Source organism: Amblyomma maculatum, chromosome 6, assembly GCF_055883805.1.
Source record: "Amblyomma maculatum isolate TAMU_Amacu chromosome 6, ASM5588380v1, whole genome shotgun sequence".
Taxonomy (NCBI): domain Eukaryota; kingdom Metazoa; phylum Arthropoda; class Arachnida; order Ixodida; family Ixodidae; genus Amblyomma; species Amblyomma maculatum.
In genome coordinates this window covers 21,841,247-21,863,381 of record NC_139349.1, presented here as the reverse complement: position 1 = coordinate 21,863,381, position 22,135 = coordinate 21,841,247, and the positions used below count along the sequence as shown (strand labels likewise).

The following is a 22,135-nucleotide window of genomic DNA, read 5'->3' as shown; positions in this document are numbered from 1 at the left end:
CGGGCCGCTATTTTCGTTAGCTCTAATGAACTGTTTAATTAATGGTTAGAGCGCTAACTAAACGTTTCAAAAGTTCGTCGACCCTTCTTCACAGCAAAAGACTTGCATGCGAACTGGGTTTGTGAAGCGTTCTGTGCGTACTTTGTAGATTTGTACCGCAGAACCTGAACGTGTCTTTATCTCGAGCAATACGACACCTTGCTTCTGGCGGAAAAGCGATGGAGGAGTGGCATCCTACGTCGCTTGTCTCAAAACTTACGTTGAGCAGATTTTGCTCCAATGTTCTCTTCGTGTTTTGTTCGTTGTTGCCAAGCTAACCCTGCCGCGTGGCACACAGGGCAGATTCGGAGCGGCAATCGGCGATTGGTTCCCGCTTCTCTTGGGCTGCGGGCAGAAGGCGTTTCCTTCGAGTCGCGACCACGCCGCACTAAGGCGCGCACAGCGGTTCTGTTTCCGCTTTTGTCTCGCTCATTCTTGTTATTTTCAAACGCTGCGCTCTGCGAAGCTCCGCCCATCGAGGGGCTCTCAAACAAGGGTAACAGTCTTGTTTTTCTCATTGTCGGAAAATTTGCAGCCTCGCTCCACTTGATGTCAGTGCCCGTGAGTTGGTTCCAATTGTGTGTACGTGCGCCCGCAGTAAATTCGATTGCAAGCAGAGTAGGAGTTTAGTGATTACGAAGGATATTCCCTATAGGGGTCTCTGTACGACCGCACACCTCGATGAGGCACGCATCCGCAGTGCTTAACGGCACGAACTACTGCGGACTGTGGCAGAGACTTTGGTGACAATGCTGGATCTAGTGCACGCTTAGGCTAAGAGGGACTTCTCTATTGCAGTAAGAAGCAAGTCTGAGGTAAGCATAGTCAATTACTTTCTAATCAACTTTTCCCCTAGACGGGCGCGACATTTTAGACAGTCGTATTTCTGTTATCGACATTAAAGGAAGATGTAAATGCGAAAATCGTACTCAAAATGGTGAGACAGTGTCGGCTGTTTGTATAAATAAGAGCCTGTGAAGCTTGTTTGTCACGTTAAGAATCAGTTTGTTCCCTATGTATCGGGCACACAGACGCCTTTAGAGGACGACAGAGAGCATATGCCGGGCTGCTTCCATACAACGGTACCTAGGGTTTCTCTCTCGAGCTTATGGCACTGCTACCTATAAAGAAGGATGTGCTGTACGTACGCGTGCAATATCGCAATGTTGCTGGCAAAATTCATTATCATGGTGCTACTTCTGGTCTGTCTGTGTACGACAATGCAATCTTTTCATCAGACGGGCCCTTGAATTCTCGGAACACACGTTCGCAGGAGCCAAGTACGGCGAGCGAGATCCGAAACTCCGATAGCGCGCCCATGACAGCTCGCTGGAGCAAATCTATTTCACCACTTTTGCCTTGACCACCTGTTCATGAGCTACAGCGACAGACGGCTTGCTTCTTCCAACCTATCTGCCGCTCTACGGCAGGTGTTGTGTGAGACTACGTCCACGCCGCATCCTCCGGGCAACACGCGCCTCGCCTGGCGACAATCGTCGAGAGGGTTGCGGCTATAATCTGATGCTGCTGCAAACCTTTCTTTTTTAGTCCTTCCCCTGTTTTTTTTTTTTTTTTTCTTGATCTTCATCGATGCCTTCCATCGTTAACGTCGTGGCTAACTCTTCGCGACACTCGGCTCAGCTTGCCGAACTCGCAAGCGTTTGCAGCGCTCGCCTTTTTCCAATTTTCGTTTACTTGTGGAACCCAGCAAACGGGCGATGAAGCCTTTCCTTCCCTACGATCTACAAATGACCGTTGCGACCCCGCTCTCCCACGGGTCACGGAGGTCACTCCTATCCAAAACAGAACCGGTGTCAGAAAGCGTCTGCCCCTCTGCCTTATACTTGATTTCCTTGACGTGTCCAGTGTAGGCGATTTCTTCCTTGTTGCTTCTTTTTTACGCCTTGACGAAGAAGGAAGAGAAAAGACTACCCGTCCCGTACACCATGGCTGACTTTACGAAACCTGTGCGTCCCTAGTTTTCCTTTATGCGAGGGGGGAGCAACATACAAGACGCGGGCTATGGCCGGCCTTATTGTGCTTAAGGAACGCGTGCCAATGCTCCCGAGCTCGCCGCGCGTCGACGAGGGAAGAAAAGGGGCCTTAAAAAAGAAAGAAGGGAGAAGATCGAAAAAGGTTTCCAAATATCTTGCGAGAAAAGATGGAGGAGGATGCAGTGGCACGCGAAAGGAAGGATCTGCGTTCTCTACAGGCATTCATTCAACCCGGTGTCACGCTTTACCCTAACACTGGCTCAGACGACATCGCAGATAAAAAGGAACAAATCTTGAGAGCAGCGCGAGAAGAAAAAGAAAAAAAAAAGGTCGGTAAAGAAGAGAAACCGTACGCGCGGGGGTGCGTCGTAGAGACGGGGGCATGTGGTCCATGGTCTGTGCGAGGCGGGAGAATAAGGCAGCCTCCTCCCGCAGAGGGGAACAACCCCTGGGCGCCGCCGCATTTTTCTGCGTTTTTAGCTCGTTTTTGTCGACGCAGCCTTCTTGGGGTTTTCAGCAGAAAACCGTGCGCTACGGCGGCGGAAGGTCCTCGACCAGCTGTCCGACTTTCCCACGGCGCTCGGAAAGAGCCCCGAGTGCGACGAGATGGAGGAGGCAAGCTGGCAGGGGTGTTTCGGCGGAGGGGGCACGAGTTGGAAGACTGCTGCTTTTCTCGCCCCACTGCACGCACGAAGGCGCTGCCCCGACGTCACTGGCCGTGCGGTCCCGATGGGGCACAGAGTCAACGCCGGAGACGCTGGCCGGCTGGCGTCTGTACCAACGCCGCCACCCGGAACGGTGCGGCGCGGAAAGCTTTCACCTGCTGTATGCTGCAGCACCACACTTCGCCCCCCCCCCCCCCCCCCCCTGCTAAATGAGCTTAGAGTTAAAAAAAGTGACGAATCCTGCGATTAGCAAGCGCTCCGGTGTCAAGGCATTCATATTTTCTCGTGATCAGGCACAGCTCATGTCTATAGGCTTGATTTATTTACTTTGTTAGGGACCTAATGACGTTGTACGCATGCGGAAGGATTGACGACACGTAGAGGAGGTGAGGTGATCACGTGCTGTCGGCTACGTGGAAATCTAAAACAACTCCTACTTTTAGGGTCGTGCAAGTCTAAATTCGCCGCGCAGCAAAAAAGAAAACAATAACATAATTACATAATTACCTATTACATAATAAACAATCGATCCTCTCATGTGTCTTTCCACTGGAACATTTTTTTTTTTTTTTTCTGTCGCGTGATGCTACTTACCCGAAACCTGTCCATCGCACCTTGCGCGTAAAGTTGTATGGCTGTCTTTGGATTCATTTTCTTTATCGTCAAGGCTACAGGAGGCTTACCAACAAGCTCTTCTACTGTGAGAAATAAAGGCCCGTAGAGGTCGAGATAGGCAGCGGAGCAGCGCCAGGTCAGGGGTCAGTAGAGTTCGACGCATTGCTATCTTCAGCGAAATGCGCTGTGGGGCAAGTGGAATTTGTTGGCCAGCTCGCAAGAGCAAGAGCACAGTATTAATTCCGGACCCCGGAGGCAGCTGCCTTCACGCGCGGCTTATCACGCGGTGGACACAGTGCAGTCAGTGCACGTCGGCCGGCTTTACTCGGCCGTTGTTTTGATTGATTGATTGATTGATTGGTTCACTGGAAGGGAAAGGCGCAGTATCTGTCACACTTGTAGTTGTGGACACCTGAACCGCGCCGTAAGGGAAGGGAGGAAGGTGGGAGAGAAAGTGGAAAGAGAGAAAGAGGAGCCGTAGTGGAGGGCTACGGAGTAATTTGGACCACCTGGGGATCTTTAACGTGCGCTGACATCGCACAGCACACGGACGCCTCTTCGTTTCGCCTCCATCGAAACGCCGTTGTTTTGAAGTGACCCGTTTTCGCTCATTGTCTTTTGGGCCGGGAAAGATAGGCACAGCCAGAACAAAGAGTGTACATTATTTTTTCTTCGGAATTTGTTTATGTGCACCATAACACCGTACAGCGACTAGCCATTTCGAATTCACAGAAAGAAAATGAGTTAACGAAGTAACTGCGTTTCGAGCATTTCCTATTTACCTGCCTCGCTTTGAGCTGTTCCTGTTGACTATTCATTCAGAAATGCCAGCGTACGATCAGGTTGATACTTACGTCTTGATTGTCCTTCACACTGTCCGACATCTAGGATAATTAGATGAAAAGGTTCAGACCACGGCATGGGGGCCGGTTCGCTATTTCAACAACATGGTAGGACTCAAGTGCAATGTAATGTTATAACCAAGTGGGATGGGCGCTTTTGTTCTCAGAACTGATAAAGCAAGTCAGTAGAGCAAAAATATATCTATGTAACTCGGCCAGTATTCCTTTAGGGCTTGCAAATTTTACGTGCGGGTCTATCTTTGCAATAATTCTCAGGTTTTTCCTCTTAACAGTCTTATCAGCCAATGTCGCGTTCGGCTGCGTACATACATGTCTGCTGCTTTCCTTGAGGTTTCCTTTGTTTTTATTGCGCGCGTGTGTGTGCATGCGTGTCTGGACTTTGACGCTGCTTCATAACTGTCGAAACAATGATGATAAAGGTGTTATCAAACGCTGCCTTTCCTTAATGTGAATTGAATTGTAAATGAGGGAGCTTATATATTATACATTTGCATTTGTCTTCATCGATAGGGAAAAAAAATGAAATGAAGTTACGCCGGTGAGAAACTGTCGCAAGCGAACAACCAGCGATGACCTGTAAAAGGGCGCTGTGACGCCTTAAAGTATGCATACGAAAAACTACCAGTTTCTGCGAACAACAATGAGTTGCGCTTCCGCCTCGCTGCTTCGGGCATTTGACTCACTTTCATTCTTTATCCTTTGCGTCATGTTCTCGCTGTTCATGCTTGCCGGAGTGTGCGGCCGGCCGCAGCCTTAAATTTCCGCTAACAGACTTCCAAAAGTGGTGTAATTTGGGCATTGTTGCATGCGCACCCTCTCGCTCCGAGAGGGAAACGAGAGACTCGTTGCATGGTTTGCTTTTGGCCGCGCAATCTAAAACAAAGCACTGATATACCGGCTTGAAGCCGGTATATCTGTTTTTACTCTCATCTTCGCGATGGCCGTAAGCTCAGCCAACATATAAAGCCCCGCTTTAACCGAGCCGTATAAACGTGCCTGTGTGGCTAGAGATACGTGAATGCAAGGGTTTTGGCAGGCTGATTGTGATATCCACCCAACCATATGAAATGGGAGGCCCGAGTGGGCAGCTCCTGCCAAACGTAATGTCAGGAAGCTCTACGTCTTCTTCTTCCTGTTCTTCTTTTTTCGCTCTTCGGACAGGCACCGGAATGGCGCGAGACTGTGGCCAATGTAGCTCTCGCTACAAAATATCTGGTGGAAGGTGGGGGCGAGTGGATGGAGCATGAAAAGCGCGATGACAACCAAGGCCTATACCAGGTCGTTTCTGTTATCTTGTGTCGTTTGTCTTTTGATACAGTGCTGTCACACCCCTCTTGTCACCCGGATGAGGCAGTCACGAATAAGTGAGACATTTATGGTTTGCGGGGTTCTACGTGGAAAAGTAACTGAGGCAATATAGGCACCTCGAAGTGGATGATTCCGTATAATTTTGGCCACCTTAGGTTCTTTAACCTGCTATGGTATCGCACAGCACAGTGGTGCCTAGCGCTTCGCTTCCGTGGAAAGGAGCCTGCGATCTAAGCAGGTCGCAAGGTTCGGCAGTCGGCCGCCCGAACCACCCTGTCTCTGTGGCGGGGAATCCAATGAAAGGAATCTTTGCTTCATGCCGGTCTGTGGTTGCATTCGTTCTCACAACAGCTGCAGTGCAGTTATGAAATAGCGACACATGACCGCGCTTTATAGTTTGCTCAACGTTTTTTTTTTAATATATTGCGCATAAAGGTGGCATTAGGTGGGTACTTAAAACCATCATTTTAAACGCGCAGACGCGCAGGTGGTCGGCAAGGTAAGCAGGCTAATGATCCTTATATGGTGATGGCGAATTATTCATACAGTGAAGGAAAAGCAGTTGGCGTCGGTGTTGGTGTTCTCCGCATTGTTGTCGTTATGTGCGAAAAATCACGAACGTGGCTCTGGTAGGTGTAGTGTGTAGGTGATAGGACCGTGCACTTACTGGTTGTCGGGTTGTGAGTCATCACAGCACTACTTGAAATTGTCTAGTTGGTAGGAGCTACCAACTCGGGCTCAGCCTTTGAGATGGGAGGGTGAGATTGGAATCCAGCCTTCCATGAACCTTGCGTATACCGAGCTGTAAACACGCTGCCCCTCAACTACGCAGGTACATTCGTAACCGCTCGGTCAAAGCGGGTACTTCGATCTACGCCGTGGTGGTGTCTTACGAATGTATGCTAATGAGTCTCTGTGGGACAACGCAGGCAGTAATAAAAAATTATTGGCTAATCGAGAAGCGAAGTGAATGGACGCGAACCATGGATCGACAAGGACAGTTGGCAGATGGGAACCATTGGCGCTGTCGCGTCATACCCTTAAAGGGGGAGCTTAAGTGTCGCTACATTTCTTTCTTTTCTTTTTCTTTCTTTTTAGTTTGGTGTGCGCACAATACCTCCGGTGAATTTCGAAAATGGCTGTACTACAGCAAATCGGAACGCCTTTTTCCCCATCTCGAAGGGAATTAGTTTGCCCTGCCTGAAAATTCTCTTACGGAAGGAAACCATCGCGCAGAGAGGGTATGCGGTTTGCTGAAGAAAACCGGGAATAGCGGCGCAACGAAGACAACACGAAGAGAGAAACACAGCACAGGCGCAAACTACCAACTCTAATACAAAACGAAACCCTAACTTCCTCTTTCACACCCAAGCGCAACTTCCTTGTCTACACCCAAGTACCTCATGCTCGCACACCTCTTCTTTCCCAAGTATATATATATATATATATATATATATATATATATATATATATATATATATATATATATATATATATATATATATATATATGTGTGTGTGTGTGTGTGTGTGTGTGTGTGTGTGTGTGTGTGTGTGTGTGTGTGTGTGTGTGTGTGTGTGTGTGTGTGTGTGTGTGTGTGTGTGTGTGTGTGTGTGTGTGTGTGTGTGTGTGTGTGTGTGTGTGTGTGTGTGTGTGTGTGTGTGTGTGGACAACGATAAATGTTAGGTAACCGTCACATCCAAGTTAAAGTGCATCAATCAAGGCGCAGCATCCAAGCAACGAATACAAGACCAAGTTAACCACTCACATCCTCCAGACAGGACACAATCTCCCCCACTTAGACACAAACTCCCCCACAAGCTATTTGTCTGAAGAAAACCAATGCTTCCTCGAAGTGACGAAGGTTAGAGCGAGACGACTCGCAGCTGTGGTATATATATTACGTCTTAGAAAACCGCAATGAAATTAAACTTCATGAGCATGTATACCGTATACGTGCCGGAACGGCTCGGGAAACGAAGATGAATGAAGTCTATAGTGACACGAATAAGCTACGGTATTGTAACGTTGTCTGCGTCAGGCCCTGTGCCCCTCCCTGTTGTCCCCCCTATCTCCCTTTTTTGGCTTTCACCATATTGTCTGCCTTTTCCGGTGAGGATGAAGGGAGCCAGACTACGAAAGACGGGGATAAAGGCACAAGGGGAAGCAAGGTAAGTAGGGGTGATCCGCACCACCCTGCTTATAAGGGGAAATAGGCCTTTGGGCATTCATTGTTACATCACAGGAGAAGAGAAGAGAGAAGCAAGGCAGACAGGTGGAGGCAGGTTGTGTTTGCGCCCCGTTCCGAAGTGCGGCATCATGCTTGGAGGAAATCGACTGAGAAAAAAAAAAATGGAAAGGAATTAACCAGATTGCCCTTCGGCTTCCTCATAATACTCTCCCCTCTCTGAGCAGTCCAAAAGCGCCCCACGTTCGCTTCTCTTGACGATTCCAGCGCTCGACACATCGGCCGTGCTCCTTTTCTTTTTTTTTTGTACGTCGGATGTTATAATATGGCCCCAAGCGTATTCTTTATTCTCTTTGGTACCTTCGGCTTTTGTTTGTTGTGTACTTGTTTGTTTGTTCGTGTGTTACGGGGCCCACTCGTTTCCTTCAACCCACTTGCAATGAACCCCTTTCTTTCTTCTTCTTCTTCCTCTTCCTTTTTATTCCGAGTCAGCCCGCCCCACGCTTCCCGTTGTGCTCTACTGACCGACTTGGGAGGTTGCTTTCAACAGGAACGGAACCGGTTCAAGGCCGTTGCAACGGAAGAGGTTTTTGTACATCCTTCGAGCTTAAGCACGACGCCTTCCCCACTCGTTTGTTTTGTAACCGATTGGAAAATGCCTGGCGCGCCGCTTTTTTTTTTCTTTTTTTTTTCTCGAGTTCCTTTTTGAATGAGCGCGATGAATGACAATTTGTATGGATTCACGGGAAAAGGTTATTGTGTTTATATCGTAAAATTTTCTCAGGCCTTACTCGCGGGGACTGCATGTCGCTGAAACAAACACGTTAGAGATCCTTGCGCGCCGACAGCAAGGAATTCGCTGCAAATGCTTAAACACATCATGAACTCCCGCGACTAATCTGGACAACGCAGTACACCATGGTAACTGCGAAGAATGGGAACTTCGGTGCGTCAGCGTCCAAGTGGCCAACGGTTTTCAAGAGCTCGTTAAAGGCGGCGCTGCCGATAGCCGCGACCGTTGAGGCAACAAGCGATGCGTGACAGGCTTGACACTTGCTCTCTGGGCCACCGGCCGACGACGCTAGCTATCGTGTGATGCATTTGTCGTTTATCATTCGTTTATTACCGTCTTTTCACAAAGCAGTTTTCTTTAGTTGCTGCTGTCTCGGCTTTTGCTATGTTGAGTACCGCGCTTTTTTATTGTCCTCGTTGGGAGGGGAATACACATTCATTTAAGGCCTAAATAGTAGTCTGTTTTCTTGCGATGACGCGGTACTGCCTAATGCTGGTACTTACTGTCGGTGTCACAGTTGTGCAGATTTTGGAACTGTGCTTTTTCCTACAGCTTATACAATCATCGTTTTTTAATTGGTCGAACCAGAAATAGCGCAGCGTCAAGCACTTAGTATATATTTCCCGTCGCTTATCCAGCTATTATTGTACTAAAGTTGCTATACAAACGGAGAGAAGCTATGCTGGTCATCTGAGTATCTATGAACGGTCGTTGCCAAAGGACCCCCGAGGCCCAGAAAGCACAATCTCCTTCCGGAGTGCGTTGCCACTGCACTCAAAACTGGCGGCCATGTTTACGTTGCTACGCGCGTTGCGTCTCTGTTGGCCTATCGCCGAGCTCGTATCGCAACATGGACCGCCGTATGCGTAGCCCGACACGAGTGTCCACGAGCAAGAAAGGACGGCACGCGGATCCTTCGCGGCGATAACGCGTCAGTGATTCAACCTCCCCTGCAGGGTTCGTTGGCTTTTCGGTCTGTGAATTTTGCGCCTGCTTGGGCGTCCTAACACAGCGTACGCTAGCAGTCTCCCTTTCAGCCTCTTCTCCTCTGTCTGTCCTCCCCTTCGTTCCCAGCCGCACCTCTCAAACCATACTTTAGCGAGAACACTCACTGCGTGCAGTGTTTTGGCACTGCCTCGATCGCTAGCTCCTCTGTGAATCCTATTCATAGCTCACTGATTTCCACGTATATGCCCATGTGCGCCTCCTCTTCGCTCAACTGCGGGCTGCTTACCCCGCTCTCTCAATCCATCCGCTTTCTCTCATCCTTCTGTCACCGAGTTTTTATTTATTTATTTACTTGTTGACTTCGTTTACCTACCACCCAGCAGACCCCGTTAGCGGTATTTAGATGAGCAAAACATATACAAGAAAAACGTTTAATTGTGTTTATTTACTTCGTTTTTGCCTGTGCAAACAGGAAGATAGCACGAAGGTCGAGTTTTGAGAGCGTAGAAATGATTGCAGATTACGATGAAGCAGAATATTGTGGAAAATTTGCATTTATTTGCAGTCTTGCAATATTTCTACGAAAGGATATAGAAGCATCTCATCGTTACCCAGCAATCTGCGAAATCCTGTACGCACGTGTGCCGCGAATTGCGGCAGGTGAGAGTCGTCGACGGTGTGCACGAGACGGAGAGAGCGCACTAACGAAACAGCGTGTGCGTGCCCTCATGTTGGCAGTTGGCACCTGCATCACCGACGACAGCGACCTCCAGAGAGCGTCTGCGGGCTCTTCGTTCTACAGTTACTTGGGACGTCATGGAACTGGAGATCCGTGCGCCAGTGAGGCACTGAAGTTCGCGCACATGTAATTTTATTTCTTGTGAGCGTTACACATGGTGAAAAAAGTGGAAATAATTCATAAAAGATTCGGGATTTTGTTTTGACGTAGAGCAAACTATTTTAACCTAAGTTAGATATCCTGATCATTCGGAGGATATAACGCGTGTATAAGAACTGTAGCATAGGCGGTATTCTTCGGCTTTATTACAGCAAACAGCATTGTAACTTTTTAGCGTCTACGGTCGACTACAAAAAAAAAAAAAAAGCCAGTTTCAAGAAGACCGCCCGTTAATATTAGGTACGCCATTGTGGGTGGAAAGTAGTAGTAGTAGTAGTAGTAGTAGTAGTAGTAGTAGTAGTAGTAGTAGTAGTAGTAGTAGTAGTAGTAGTAGACTTAGGCGCCTAATACTCCGACGGCCTGCTGGACCAGCAGGTGCGTTTCTTCCTGACCTACCACCAAGCCAGTCCAGCCAGTTCCCGATAGTATGAGAGAGAAGGGATAGAAACTCGATTGCATGCAATGCAACCGAGCAAGAAAATAGGCAGAAAGAAAGGTTAACATAAGGGTCAGGGCAGTTGAGACAAGAAGGATCACGGCAGAATTTGTACAGATATAGCTGTACAGATATGTTTATTGTATTCAGCTGTATGGAAAGCTTTCAGAGTGCAGAGACCTTTATTGAAACCTGGCATATCGCATACCAAAGGTATACTTGCAAATGGGGCTCTGAAGAGCCCCATTTTCATTACACTACATACCAAAGCATACCGCAAGCTTCAGCTTGTGGTGTGCTTTGGTATGTAGTTCAAACGCATAACTTGCGGTGCACCATTTGTCATACCTGGTGTACACGTTTAATTGTAACCTATTGCGCGCTGACGAACTTTCGATAGAAGTGATTGGTAGACACCTTTAGGAATTGTAAGGGAAAACAAGAAAGAATAGGAAGAAAGTATATTAAAACTGTAAACAAACAGTCGCGGTTGTAGCCTTGTTCATATATATGCTAGCAGCCTGCATGCGCAGTCTTGCGACATTAATTCAGCGCTTTTTTAAGCACCGTTCTTCTTCACGTTGGTCGCTCGCGACGCCACCAGCGCGATACCGTGGGGCAATTAGATGCACCGGTGGCTTACGGCGCCAAATTGCTCTCTGGGCGGACGAGTCGCAAAAACCGATCTCGTAATCGGCTCACTTACGTCACACGTGTACGACGAGAAGCTCCAGTGCGCGAGGATATCCTTGGGACTACAGGTGGGGCTGGCCGAGGTGCGAGTCAAAAACTGTTTTCGAGACAATTATATGCGTAATTCATGGAAATTTCTCTCGACATAGCTGCTTCTAGTTTACTACAGAAGAGGAAGAAGCGCCTAAAGGTTGCTTACTACCCGTCGAGGTTGACATTGAGGCCGCGTAGTGTCTTGCAGGAGGAGGGTGGCCGTAATATATGTAACCCCGCTTTGGTAATCTTTCCCTTATCTCTGCGGCTGGCTGAACTCGGCACTCTGTCCTCGGCGCGTATGGAACGGCATATTCTTGGCTGTCTGTCTTCTGGCTTCTGCGCGACGGCTTCGTATGCGGAACGTGTTCCTCACAATGAAGATGTAACGCTAGACAATTGCCCCATTATGCTGAGGCCTCAGTGATGTGACGGGCCATAGTGTGCTCTTTTTGCTTTCGTGACCATGCGGTATAATCCTCGCAAACCTAAGATGTTGCTTGCAGCTGAAACGCATTGCGGCCTACGGTCGAGTCGTGTTTGCGTATATCAGAACATACACCTGAACGCAGCGATCTGTTCCGCTGCGATGCGATTTCGAAGCAACGTGATGGCAAGAAGGTGTGGCGTGAAGCGGTGCCTTCGTGGACGCTGTTGAACGGTATCTGCAGAAGTGACGTTCTCTGCGGATACGAGATACCAAGCCTCTGGAATTCGCGAGCTTTAGGGTACAATGAATATATTCGTTCTGTATTTCCTGTTCTGTGCTCTCCAGAGATTGAAAAGGACGAGAAGAGGATCGCACGAGAACAAAATAAATGGAAACGAGGGCTATCACCTATAGGTTGCTTGCGCGCCAAGCGCGTCGGAATATGACTAGCCGCTGGTTCCGAGTGCGACACACCGCCCTTCAATGGACAGTTTCCCGCCTTCCGTCGCAAATTCGGATGGATGCAACCTCTAGTTGGAGCGTCGCCTGAAAGCATACTAACGTCGACTAGCTCGTCAGCATAAAAAGAGAGGACAAGGCATCGCAGTCCGACGTTTCGGCAGTAGAGAGAAGCGGCAAATGAGGTGGCGGCCAACCTTGCATCATCGCCGCTTGACAGGAGTCCACGGCGCAGACAAGGCGAACACATACTGTCCCCCGCTCCTCCCGCGCGGGTGCCTGATTAGCCGCAATAAAGGATTCCCCTTCTTGTCCGCCTCTCCACCCAAGAGGCGCACACGCACAGCACAAACACGAGCTCGCTATTCTTCGTCCAGAAGGTCACAGCAATCGGCCGCCTCTGCCGCGTTTCTTTTCTGTGGAAACACCTTCGCCGCGAAGGCTGAGTCAGGGTAGTGCGTCCTTAACGGCACACGCTCGGAGACAATCGGCGAGCCGCTTTCGTTGTTTCTTCTCCTCTCCTTTGCGCTCTTTTGTTGCCACCATTCGTCGCCTACCTGCCTTGACTTCGGCCAGGAATACACTCCTCGCCTGGCGGCCAGCGCGTGCGTGCATGGCGGGGCTAAAAAGTAGCGAGCGAAGCTAGCCCCCTCCCAACCTTCCCTGTTCTGCTTGCGCATACTGCTCGTTACGTGCTCTTCGGCGGCGCTGAGTGAAGAAGCGTCGCCGCAGCAGCGCCGAGGGAGAGGGTAAAGTAGCCCCAGTGCTGCCGCACTTCCCTTCATCCTCCTACCCCACCTGTCCTCCGTTCTTGATCGTCTCCTTTCTTGTGTTGGCGATGATGGCGGTTCTCCATGGACGACGACACCCGCAGTTTTCGGCGCCTGTCTTTACGACCGCCTCCATGCGGTTGGGGGCGACCGGTAATGGCATCGTCGCGGCTTGGAAAGGGGGCTACTACACTCACTGCACACACTCTGTACACTGGCTCTCAATGGCCGTGCCGACGGCGGCACGGTTGTCTCGCACCGTTGCCCCCCTGCCACCGCGATGTCAGTACAGGTGCGTTTGTGTTTGGGCTGGCGCAGCTGAATCAGCCCCCCGTTTCGGCTGCGTCCAACCGTCGAGCCGCGTCTCGCAGTGTCCATGTCCCTGTGCGTCGTTTTTTTTTCCCACGATTAACTACAGCCACCCTTCTAAGGTATCGTGTTTATTGAAAGCAATGCTTCCAACGAACAGCACTGCACTACTTCATTTATCTTTTTTTTGTTGTTGTTGCACTTAGCAAGAAGAAACAATGAAAAGGGGGAGTGGGATTGTCATCATGAATATGTAACTGTTCCGGGCGCAATAAAACGTATTGCTTTGTAGCTTGTAACAGCAGTAAAGTGTCTTCCCATCTAAATAGTTTAGTCCCCCCAACCTGACTGTTGAGTTTTCCTTGATATGTAAAAACCTTCGCTCATTGTGAAATCTGCTCCATACTCTTTAGCGCCGACTTTATGAAGCATGTGTTTACTCGCAAAGCCAGTTTGCCGCGTTATCGCAGGCTAACATGCAGTCATTGGGTGATTTGATCTGTACACTCGCAGTCTTCTGGCAAAATGCGCAGGCAAAATACGAAAATGTTGATTTGTTAATGGTGACTTAGATCTCCGGGTACCGTAACTGTACCATAAGCTGTTCAATTGAATATTCTTAACGCATTACTGTGGTGGAGCAATTGGTGACTAAATAACGCAAGACTAATGCATCCTGTCGCTTCAACCTTATAAGTCATCATCATCATCATCAGCCTGATTATACCCACTGCAGGGCTAAGGCCTCTCCCATATTTCTCCACTTAACCCGGTATATTTCTCCACTTAACCTCATAAGTAGGCGAAGCCAACCAGACTAAGCACACGCGTTTTTGAAAAGAAGCCTGTCAACGCCATGCCAGCTTTCTTCCACTATTACGTGTGCGTTGGCACCTTCGCAGCAGTCTCGCTCAATAAAGGAACCGTTTCAACGCTGTCTTATCCTCCGGGCTCCTCGCTCCCGGCTTCTTCCCTGTCTTTTCTTTCTAGTATTACCGTTTGCCTCGCCTCATTCTTGATTTTTTTTCTCTCATCTCTGTTTACTAGGAATCGAGCCTCGTCTTCTCACTGTGAGCTCCATTCTTCCATTCTCACCGCGAACTCGCGCGACTCCATTGAGAGAAACGCACGCTTCAAAAAACAAACAAACCAAGATGGACAACACACACTGGTTCATTTCTTATTCGTGCTTCGGAAAAGGCGGGGGGTGGGGTGGGGGGGGGGGGGTAGCGGCTGGAAAGAAGGGTCCCGCTTCTAATTTTGTTTTTTTGTTTTACCTTTCCTGCTTTACATCTGATAGCTTTCCCGCGCCCGACTCGCGCACACAAACTCGCTCGTCGGCTCGTGCCCACCGAAAAATAAAAAGAGCACAACCCAGAGAGGGAGAGAGCAAGCAGGCACACGAACCGCTGCAGGGACTCGCGGTTCCACCTCCACCACCTGACTTAGCACTACGCCGCGATTTCGTGAGAGGGAGGCCGGCGCTGGCTCCTTTGGAAAAGCAACGCACATAAGGACAAGGAGCAGCCGCTGCGCTGGCAGCCCGGTCCCAATCTTCAAAACTCGGCTCCGTAGCGGATGATGATGACGACGGAGGCAAGAGAGAAGGTCAGGGATGTGCGGAGAAGGAAAAACAAATGGGGGGGGGGCCTACCCATGGACCTTCCGCGGCTTCGTCCCTTCGGTGGGGAGCAGGGTTGGCAGAGCACACCGAGCACTTCAGGGCTAGCAGAGGGGTCCTGGAGGGGTGTCACGGGAGAGTAAGGAGACGGGGGAGACCTGCCTCCTCCTCTCTCTCACCGGATGTGACGGCGGTGTCCGTCGCCGCCACTCTCCGCCCTACTAGCGTCTCCCTCTCTCTTGATCTGGCCGTCGCCGGCCGGGGTTCAGGTGTCGTTCGTCTTCTTCACTGTTTCTTCACCCCCCCCCCCCCCCTCCCCCCTTCTAACTTCGCACTCCCGAAGACCGCGCCGCCGCCTGCCTCGCCTTTCTCCTCTCGTCTAGCGGAGCCGTTTCCTCCTTTCCTTACACACTTTACTACCCTACTACGACTACAACTCCTCTCCATTGACATTTCGAGGGTAAGGAGGGCTGAGGGAGCGCGAGTTGCGTGTTTGTAGCAGCAGCGCGCGAGAGACGAAGCCAGCAGCAGCACATGGTCGTCTGCCTGCCCTGCAGTTTGTTTGAGTGGTAGTCGGTGGCTTCGCCTCCGTGCTTCCTGTCCAGCGGTGGTGGCCCGCTTTGCTTGTTTCCGGAAGGTCGAAGCGGCGTCCCTCGTTTCTTCCCCTCTTGGAGAGCGGCCCGGACGCCCGTTGGATTAAACCCGTACGCGACGGCGGCAACCCGTCGCCTCAACCGGTGCTGTCCTTGACCGTCGAAGCCTGCGCCCGATTGACCATCGGTGGCTTTTCCCCTCCTTCGCCGCCGGCCCGATGTCGTCAGCCGCGAGTGTCCCGTGAATGGAGGAGACTAATCACCTGTCTCGATCGCCGTCGGTGCCGCACTCGACGCCGCGTCGTCTTCGAGCTCCCACCGCGAGCTGCTGCGCCGTCCCCGCTACTCCGGCCCACGATCGACGAAACTGTGTGTTGGCGATGGATACGCGTGATGGATTACGGCTGCCGTGCCCACATTGAAGGCGCGACCTGATTAGACGGCGCAGGTTTTTTCGCCTTTGATACGCGAGCTGCGTTGTCGCCTGCTTGCAACGCCTTGGAAACGTTTGTTATTCGATGTGCAATACCCCAACAGACTCTTCTCCTCCTACGCTTGTTTGTGGATGCGATTCGTCAGTTCAGGATTGGAAGCTAGTTGTTGCGAGAGACGGAACTTGTTACATAACGCGAAGAATCAAAATAGTTTAAACCGCGTGGTTCGCGTTTCCATGACTATGGTGCTGAGCGAAGACACGCCACGACCGCTGGTCAAAGTTCGGACGCAGATGGTTCCTCCCGGAGGACCACCGTCTCCCGATTCGACGCCTGTGCGGTTAACACGGGAACCGAACAATAATTCGCCCGTCAGTCATCACCACCATCATCATCACAACCACAGCGACATCTCTAGAACGGACTTCAAGATGCGACCTCCGCCGGCGCCGAAGAGTGCGCTTCATAAGACTACCAAAGGTGAGCCGAGAACTGCCCAGAGGAGTAGGGACTTCTTAAACTGAACCTGTGTATCTGCGCTTTATGAGAAGGGCTTAATCCCGTCTCATCGGACATATGTTATGATATTTGTTAGGTTTATAACGTGTCGGCTACGGGGACCGAAGTTCCTTGCTCCCCAATTTAGAGTCTTGCTTGCTCCGACAATGTCACGTCTGTGACCAAATATGTCGTCGTGCGCAGCTCTCTTACGGCAACTGAAATTACACCATCGAAAGAAAAGGGGTTATGTTGAGGTTGTGTTTGTAATAGAAAACGTAAAAAGAAAACGTAGCCATAATACTCATATATATTCTGTCCTCATTGCCACGACAATGTGTTTTGAAAGCTTATTACGTGTTTTCTTCTCCTAAATTGTCGACAGAATCGTTGGAAACAAGTGTCTTATGTGCTCCGACAATATCTAATGCGGTCCAGACTTAAGAATTGGTCCTTTCTCTAAACACATTGTATGACAGTGCGACCCCGAAACAAAGCTCCATTCAGGCATAGGGCGAAGACATCTTTCCGCTGTCCCATTTGCAAAGACGCCTCCGGTTTGTTTCGAAAAAAAAAAAAAAAAAAAAACAGCTCATCGCCTATAACGGCGGACGTAGGGTATTGACGTCTGCGGTTAATCACTTCGCAAAGGAGGTTGACGCGAGAGTCTCATACGTTTGGCTTTGAGAGTGGAACCGGGAGTGACTGCGCACGCGCCTTGGTTTTGCATAGGAGTGCATTTCGCGACACCTTGAATGGGAAACGTGCGCCGTTGCTCGCGAGTCGACGGCGCCGTCATTGTGCCGACACGAAACCCTGGATGATGGACGAGTGCGCGCGACAGCGAGGGCGTGAGCGCGCGCCTACCTTTTCTGTCTCATACACAGAGTCTTGCCCTCCCTCTTCGATATTCTTAATCCGATCCGCATTTCCTCGGAGTCGACGCAATGGAGGGAAGCGGCGAATCTCGTTTTACGCGTATTTCCGTTCGCAGGGCATTGTTCCAGCTCGGCGCACGCCAAGGGGGAACGAATGGCGAACCGTGAGGTTCTTCTGCACCCCCCCCATTTTTTTTTTTTTCTTTCGGTTTTCTCTGCTCGCATGTACGTGCGGGCCTTTGCTGTCTGCTATCCACGCGTGGCTCCGCGCCGGCCTGTACTTTGGTGCACGGATAATTAGTGCGCCGAGTCACGCTTTCCGTACACCTTGGCCTAGGGAAGAGGAGCATTCTTTTCAAAAAGAAGGGGAGGGAGGGAGTTCTTCGGCAGAGGACTTCTGATTCCTTTTTTTTTTGCAGCTTGTGCCGTTTGTTCTAGTACACAGACGCCGGGGGCGTGAGAACGCAGCCTTCCTCATCTCTCTCGCTTGTTGGAGGAGGAAGCCAGATTACAAATACTAGTAAATAGAACCTCGCGGTGATGACGTAGATGCAGTGCCGCGCTTTCTACACTATTCTCTCTATCTAAAGCAATCTCAATGCGTCAGGCGACCTCGTTGGCAGGATATTGGGGTGTCCGCTCTATCTGTACTGCCATCAGGACACTGCTGTGGCGCTACTGACCGAAACGTCATCTCGAGGAGAGTGCGCTGTACATTGAAGCGATACAACTGCCTGCTTCTCTCTTTGTTGTGCGATTGTAAACGCGCACACCCAGGCGCACGCATCTCACTGTGATCAGTACTGTAGTAAAGGCTTAACAATATTACGATTTTATACTCCGCTAAACCTCATTCAGGGGTGTCTTTAACCACTTCACACTCCCTAAACTCGTACCTAAGCAGCGCTGCAACGCGCACCAATCCAGTCAGGGCGCCTCTATGTCATTAGGGCATTCGAAGGGCGCGGCGTTGCCCTCAACTTTGACCAATTCGTCCTCATTGCCCTTTCTGCGCTTCAGGAGTGATCAGCTGCTTACACGCATGCAAGGCAACGCTGTCCACCCACAGGGAACAGCAAAAGAAACATGGCCGCGGAAAGTCCCGTCAGCGGCGTTTCCGGTCATTACCTTAAGGACGTTCCCTTAAAGTCGCTCCCGGTCAACGCTGTATGCGGGGCGTATTTTGAGCATCCATGCGGAGTGACTAACGAAGTATAGCGCTCATTTTTATGTGTTCCCCGTTTCTTGCAGTCATCTCGTGAAGAAGCATTTTGCATGGAAATCGGCTTGGAAGGGGGGAATTACTTGCCGATAGGCGCGGGTGCGTCGTCTTCGACACAATTGCACTGTCTGAATGCAGTCACTGGCGCCGCGGTTAAGCAGGCGCGGACACTATTACTTGTCTCGCTGCTTGTGCGGCGAACTTGTTTTCAAACACTAGCGGGCCTCTGTCGTCGCGCTCACGAAGCACGTAGCTCGATAGCGCTTTGGTCGGTTCGCTCGGTGGGAGTCGTATGGAGAAACCGCTCATGTGATTCTCTAGGTGCATTCAACCTTGGTTATTTTTCTAAGCCCCCATCGTTAAAATTTGATAAGGTTTAAAATGTGTATACGTGATGGCGCTAGCGAACTCGTAAAAGTAAGTAAAAGAGGAACACGAGAGAAGTGCAAAGGTCACCACGTGCTTAAGCTGCGTTGCTTTCGCAGTGTTCAGTTTTTCCTCCTGGAAAACAAGCTGAAACGTAAGTTGTTTTGCGCATTCCGCTGCTTTTTTTTTTTTTTTTTCTTGCGGTAAGCTCGAATTCGCTGGCTTACGAACATATCTCTTGTTTGTATCGAAACTGCATCATTTTGTGACACGCTATTTGCTAATTTTCCTTATCCTGACTCATTATTGCGAGACTGCAACTTTCATGGTTAGTAAACTATACCATTTCAGCAACATTCTTAATTTGTTGTGTGTGAAGTTGCAATTCGAGAACCATATCACTGCGAAGTTTGGCCATTCAACGGGCATCGTAGTGTGCGGTGATAAAGCTGTGTGGCGGACACTGCACATGGATCGCTTAGTACGAATGCTGGACAATATACAAATTAAGAACTGGTCTAGATTGACGGAGTGTGTTGGAGACCGTGAGAGTTGCCGAGGAGTTTATTCGGGCAGACTGCGCGCTACGGTTACAGAGGCAACCCGCTTCGCAGCCTTTTTCAGTTGCACCGCATAAAAGCCCACATAGATAAATTATGTGACGTAAAATGTGTGCTTCGTCAGCGTCCCTGATCTCAGAAACTGCAGCGATATCCATGATCGCCCCGTTGACCGAGGCTCATCAGCAACGGAGCAGACTCGCAACTTCGCAAAACGCCATGCATGGCTAACATCGCGTATTATGCTGCACGCGTCCCCCACCTCATCGGTGAGGGGGATCGCGCGCACGGGCAGAGATGGTAGTACTACTTATCCCTAACTAACCTTTATTGGCTCGGAACCAAGTGGCTCAGATAGACGAAGCCTTCCAGCGGTCGCGCTGTAGCCGCGAGTGGGCCTCACGGGTCGCTTGATGGACGGCGTAGTGGTCGAATTAAGGTCATTGTCTCTAGTTGAGCACGTAGGAGAGAGGGCGGGTCACCCAGTGCCAGCTTGTGGGCCAGCTGACTCACCAATTGAACGAGCATTCCCTGCAGCACCACCAGTCAGACGTCCAGCGTTGCGGGCGAGGAATCGAGGGGGGGAGACGGCTAACGTCGTTAGTGAAAGTCGGCTCGACAAAAGAGCGCCACGCGGCGGTGGTTGGGCGGCAGCCGAGTGTCGGGCTGTCCCCGCACACGTCTTCTCGAGGCAAGGTCCCAAGTATGGCGGCGGCGCCCTTTTTGTGCATGAAGACTTTCGGGAGGGGAAGGGATCCGGCGTGTGGCGCCCATAGTGACCCCCTTCCCCCCCCCCCCCCCCTCCCTAACCTGCCCCCCGCTGGTTTCCCAGTCTTTTTCGCAGCCCCTTTGGCGCCGCGCGGTTGTCCACCCTGGCCGGGCGTCATTCTTTAGGGTGATAATCTCCAGAAGCGCGAGCCGCGCTCCGCTCTTGTCCAGCCGCCAGGATGACCAGGCATCAGCACAGGCAGCACGAGGCATAAATGACAGAGAAAGAGTGAACACGTGCTCCATGGAAGGGATACGCCGCTTGAGCACGCAGCTGGGCCTTCTTAGGTTCGCTACAGGCCATCTGAGCACTGATACTCTGCTTCCCGGCTCTGGCGTCGTCAACTGGAAAGATGTCTGCCGCGCAGGGCACTCGTTCTTTGCACGAGGGAGTGGGGCTCTCAGTAACAAGGACCCGATGTTTTCGCTATAAGTTAGCAAAGATGAAGTGCCCGTTGCAGCAGCGCCGCCGTGAAGGCCGCCTGCACACCATCTCTTGAAATCGGATTTTATCCGGACAGTCGCTGGCGCTCATTCGTCGTGATCGCACGGAGTGAAAAGCTAGCAAATTGTAATCTGATCAACCTGTTATATGGCCCTGGAATACGAAAGGTCGAACGCGTGATCTAGTGTGCTGTGTTCAGAGGAACGCGTTCTTTCGGCCATGCCTCTTCAGCACGAACGGGTGTTACCGACTGAGTTCGAATGGTTCGACCATGCTTTGCAGCACACGCATTAACAGACGACGACCCGGCGAGCCTGCTCCATCGCGCTACACCCAACCCCGCGAGGGCAGCGCGGGGCTTGCCGTCATGCTTGGGGGCCCACTCGTCCAAGCCTGGTACTGGAGCTGCTCTGCTTTCCTCTGTTCGCTCCTTTCAGTCCACTGCTGCACAGCCGGGGAGGCTCGGCGGGCAGCAGCTGTCGCTACGTGTTGGGTTACGCGCACCGAGCGCACGCGCTGTCTAGACGCGACCTTGGAGCGGGCCTTGCCTGGAGGGGTCGGTTGGAGAACGAGAAGGAACCATTTTTTAACCAGATCGTTCTACTTAACGCGCTGCTTCCCTCTCTGCTTGTGCTCTGGGACGCTTGCGCACGTGCTGGTATTTTCTCTTACCACGCCTTTTTCTTCATTCTGGGAAAGCACTCGAATAGTTCCACCAGGATCTGTTATATGCAGGACGCCTACCTATGGCGAGTCGATTATCGGCACTCAGGAGAGCTTTTTGAACGCCGTCTGCAGTGTTAATTCAAGTCGGCTTTGTTCGAGGGGAGGCGTGGCTGGCGACAACCGTTAACTAGTGTAAGGAGCTTCGGTTCGGCTGTTGAGGCAGAGTCCTGTGCTATCGCTGCTATATTTAACAACAATAACCCGCGTTTCCCGCCTTCGTGGCGTGCGCATACTCTGAACGACCTATATATTGCACATTTCGAAACGTTCGTGTAGTAGCGCGGTCGTGGCGTGAGTCAGACAAGTGGCTGTGAGTGTACCGCTTCGAGTGGCGGGTAAAAATTACTGAAAAGTGCTGGCAAACACAAAAGGCAGCGTCGCACTCTCGGCGTACAGTGTCTATGCCGTAATGAGAAAGAATAGAAAGCGATAGGGAGAGAGGGAGGGGGTAGATGGAGAAGGGCTTGGCTAAACAGAGCCCCCTCTTCCCCAGCGCGCTCGCATGGTGTTGCGCTGTTGCGGCGGCCACACAGGCGCGCAAAATGTGCGGCGTGGCGACATCGCGAACACAAGCAGCTGCGAA

The 22,135-nt window shown here is 50.8% G+C and overlaps 1 protein-coding gene across 7 annotated transcripts in view; it reads left to right on the top strand.

Annotated features, from left to right (window-relative positions):
• Positions 1 to 22,135, top strand: part of pnt (ETS transcription factor pointed) — a 325,056-nt gene that overhangs the window by 236,554 nt on the left and 66,367 nt on the right. The window contains exon 1 of one of the 7 annotated variants that reach the window (XM_084606205.1): positions 265 to 535. The exons of 2 other annotated variants lie outside the window; for them this stretch is intronic. In XM_084606205.1, coding sequence (XP_084462331.1) covers positions 280 to 535 — 256 coding nt within the window. In that variant the 5' untranslated portion in view covers positions 265 to 279. 4 more of the 7 variants (XM_084606208.1, XM_084606206.1, XM_084606202.1 and 1 more) reach the window with 4 other exon arrangements.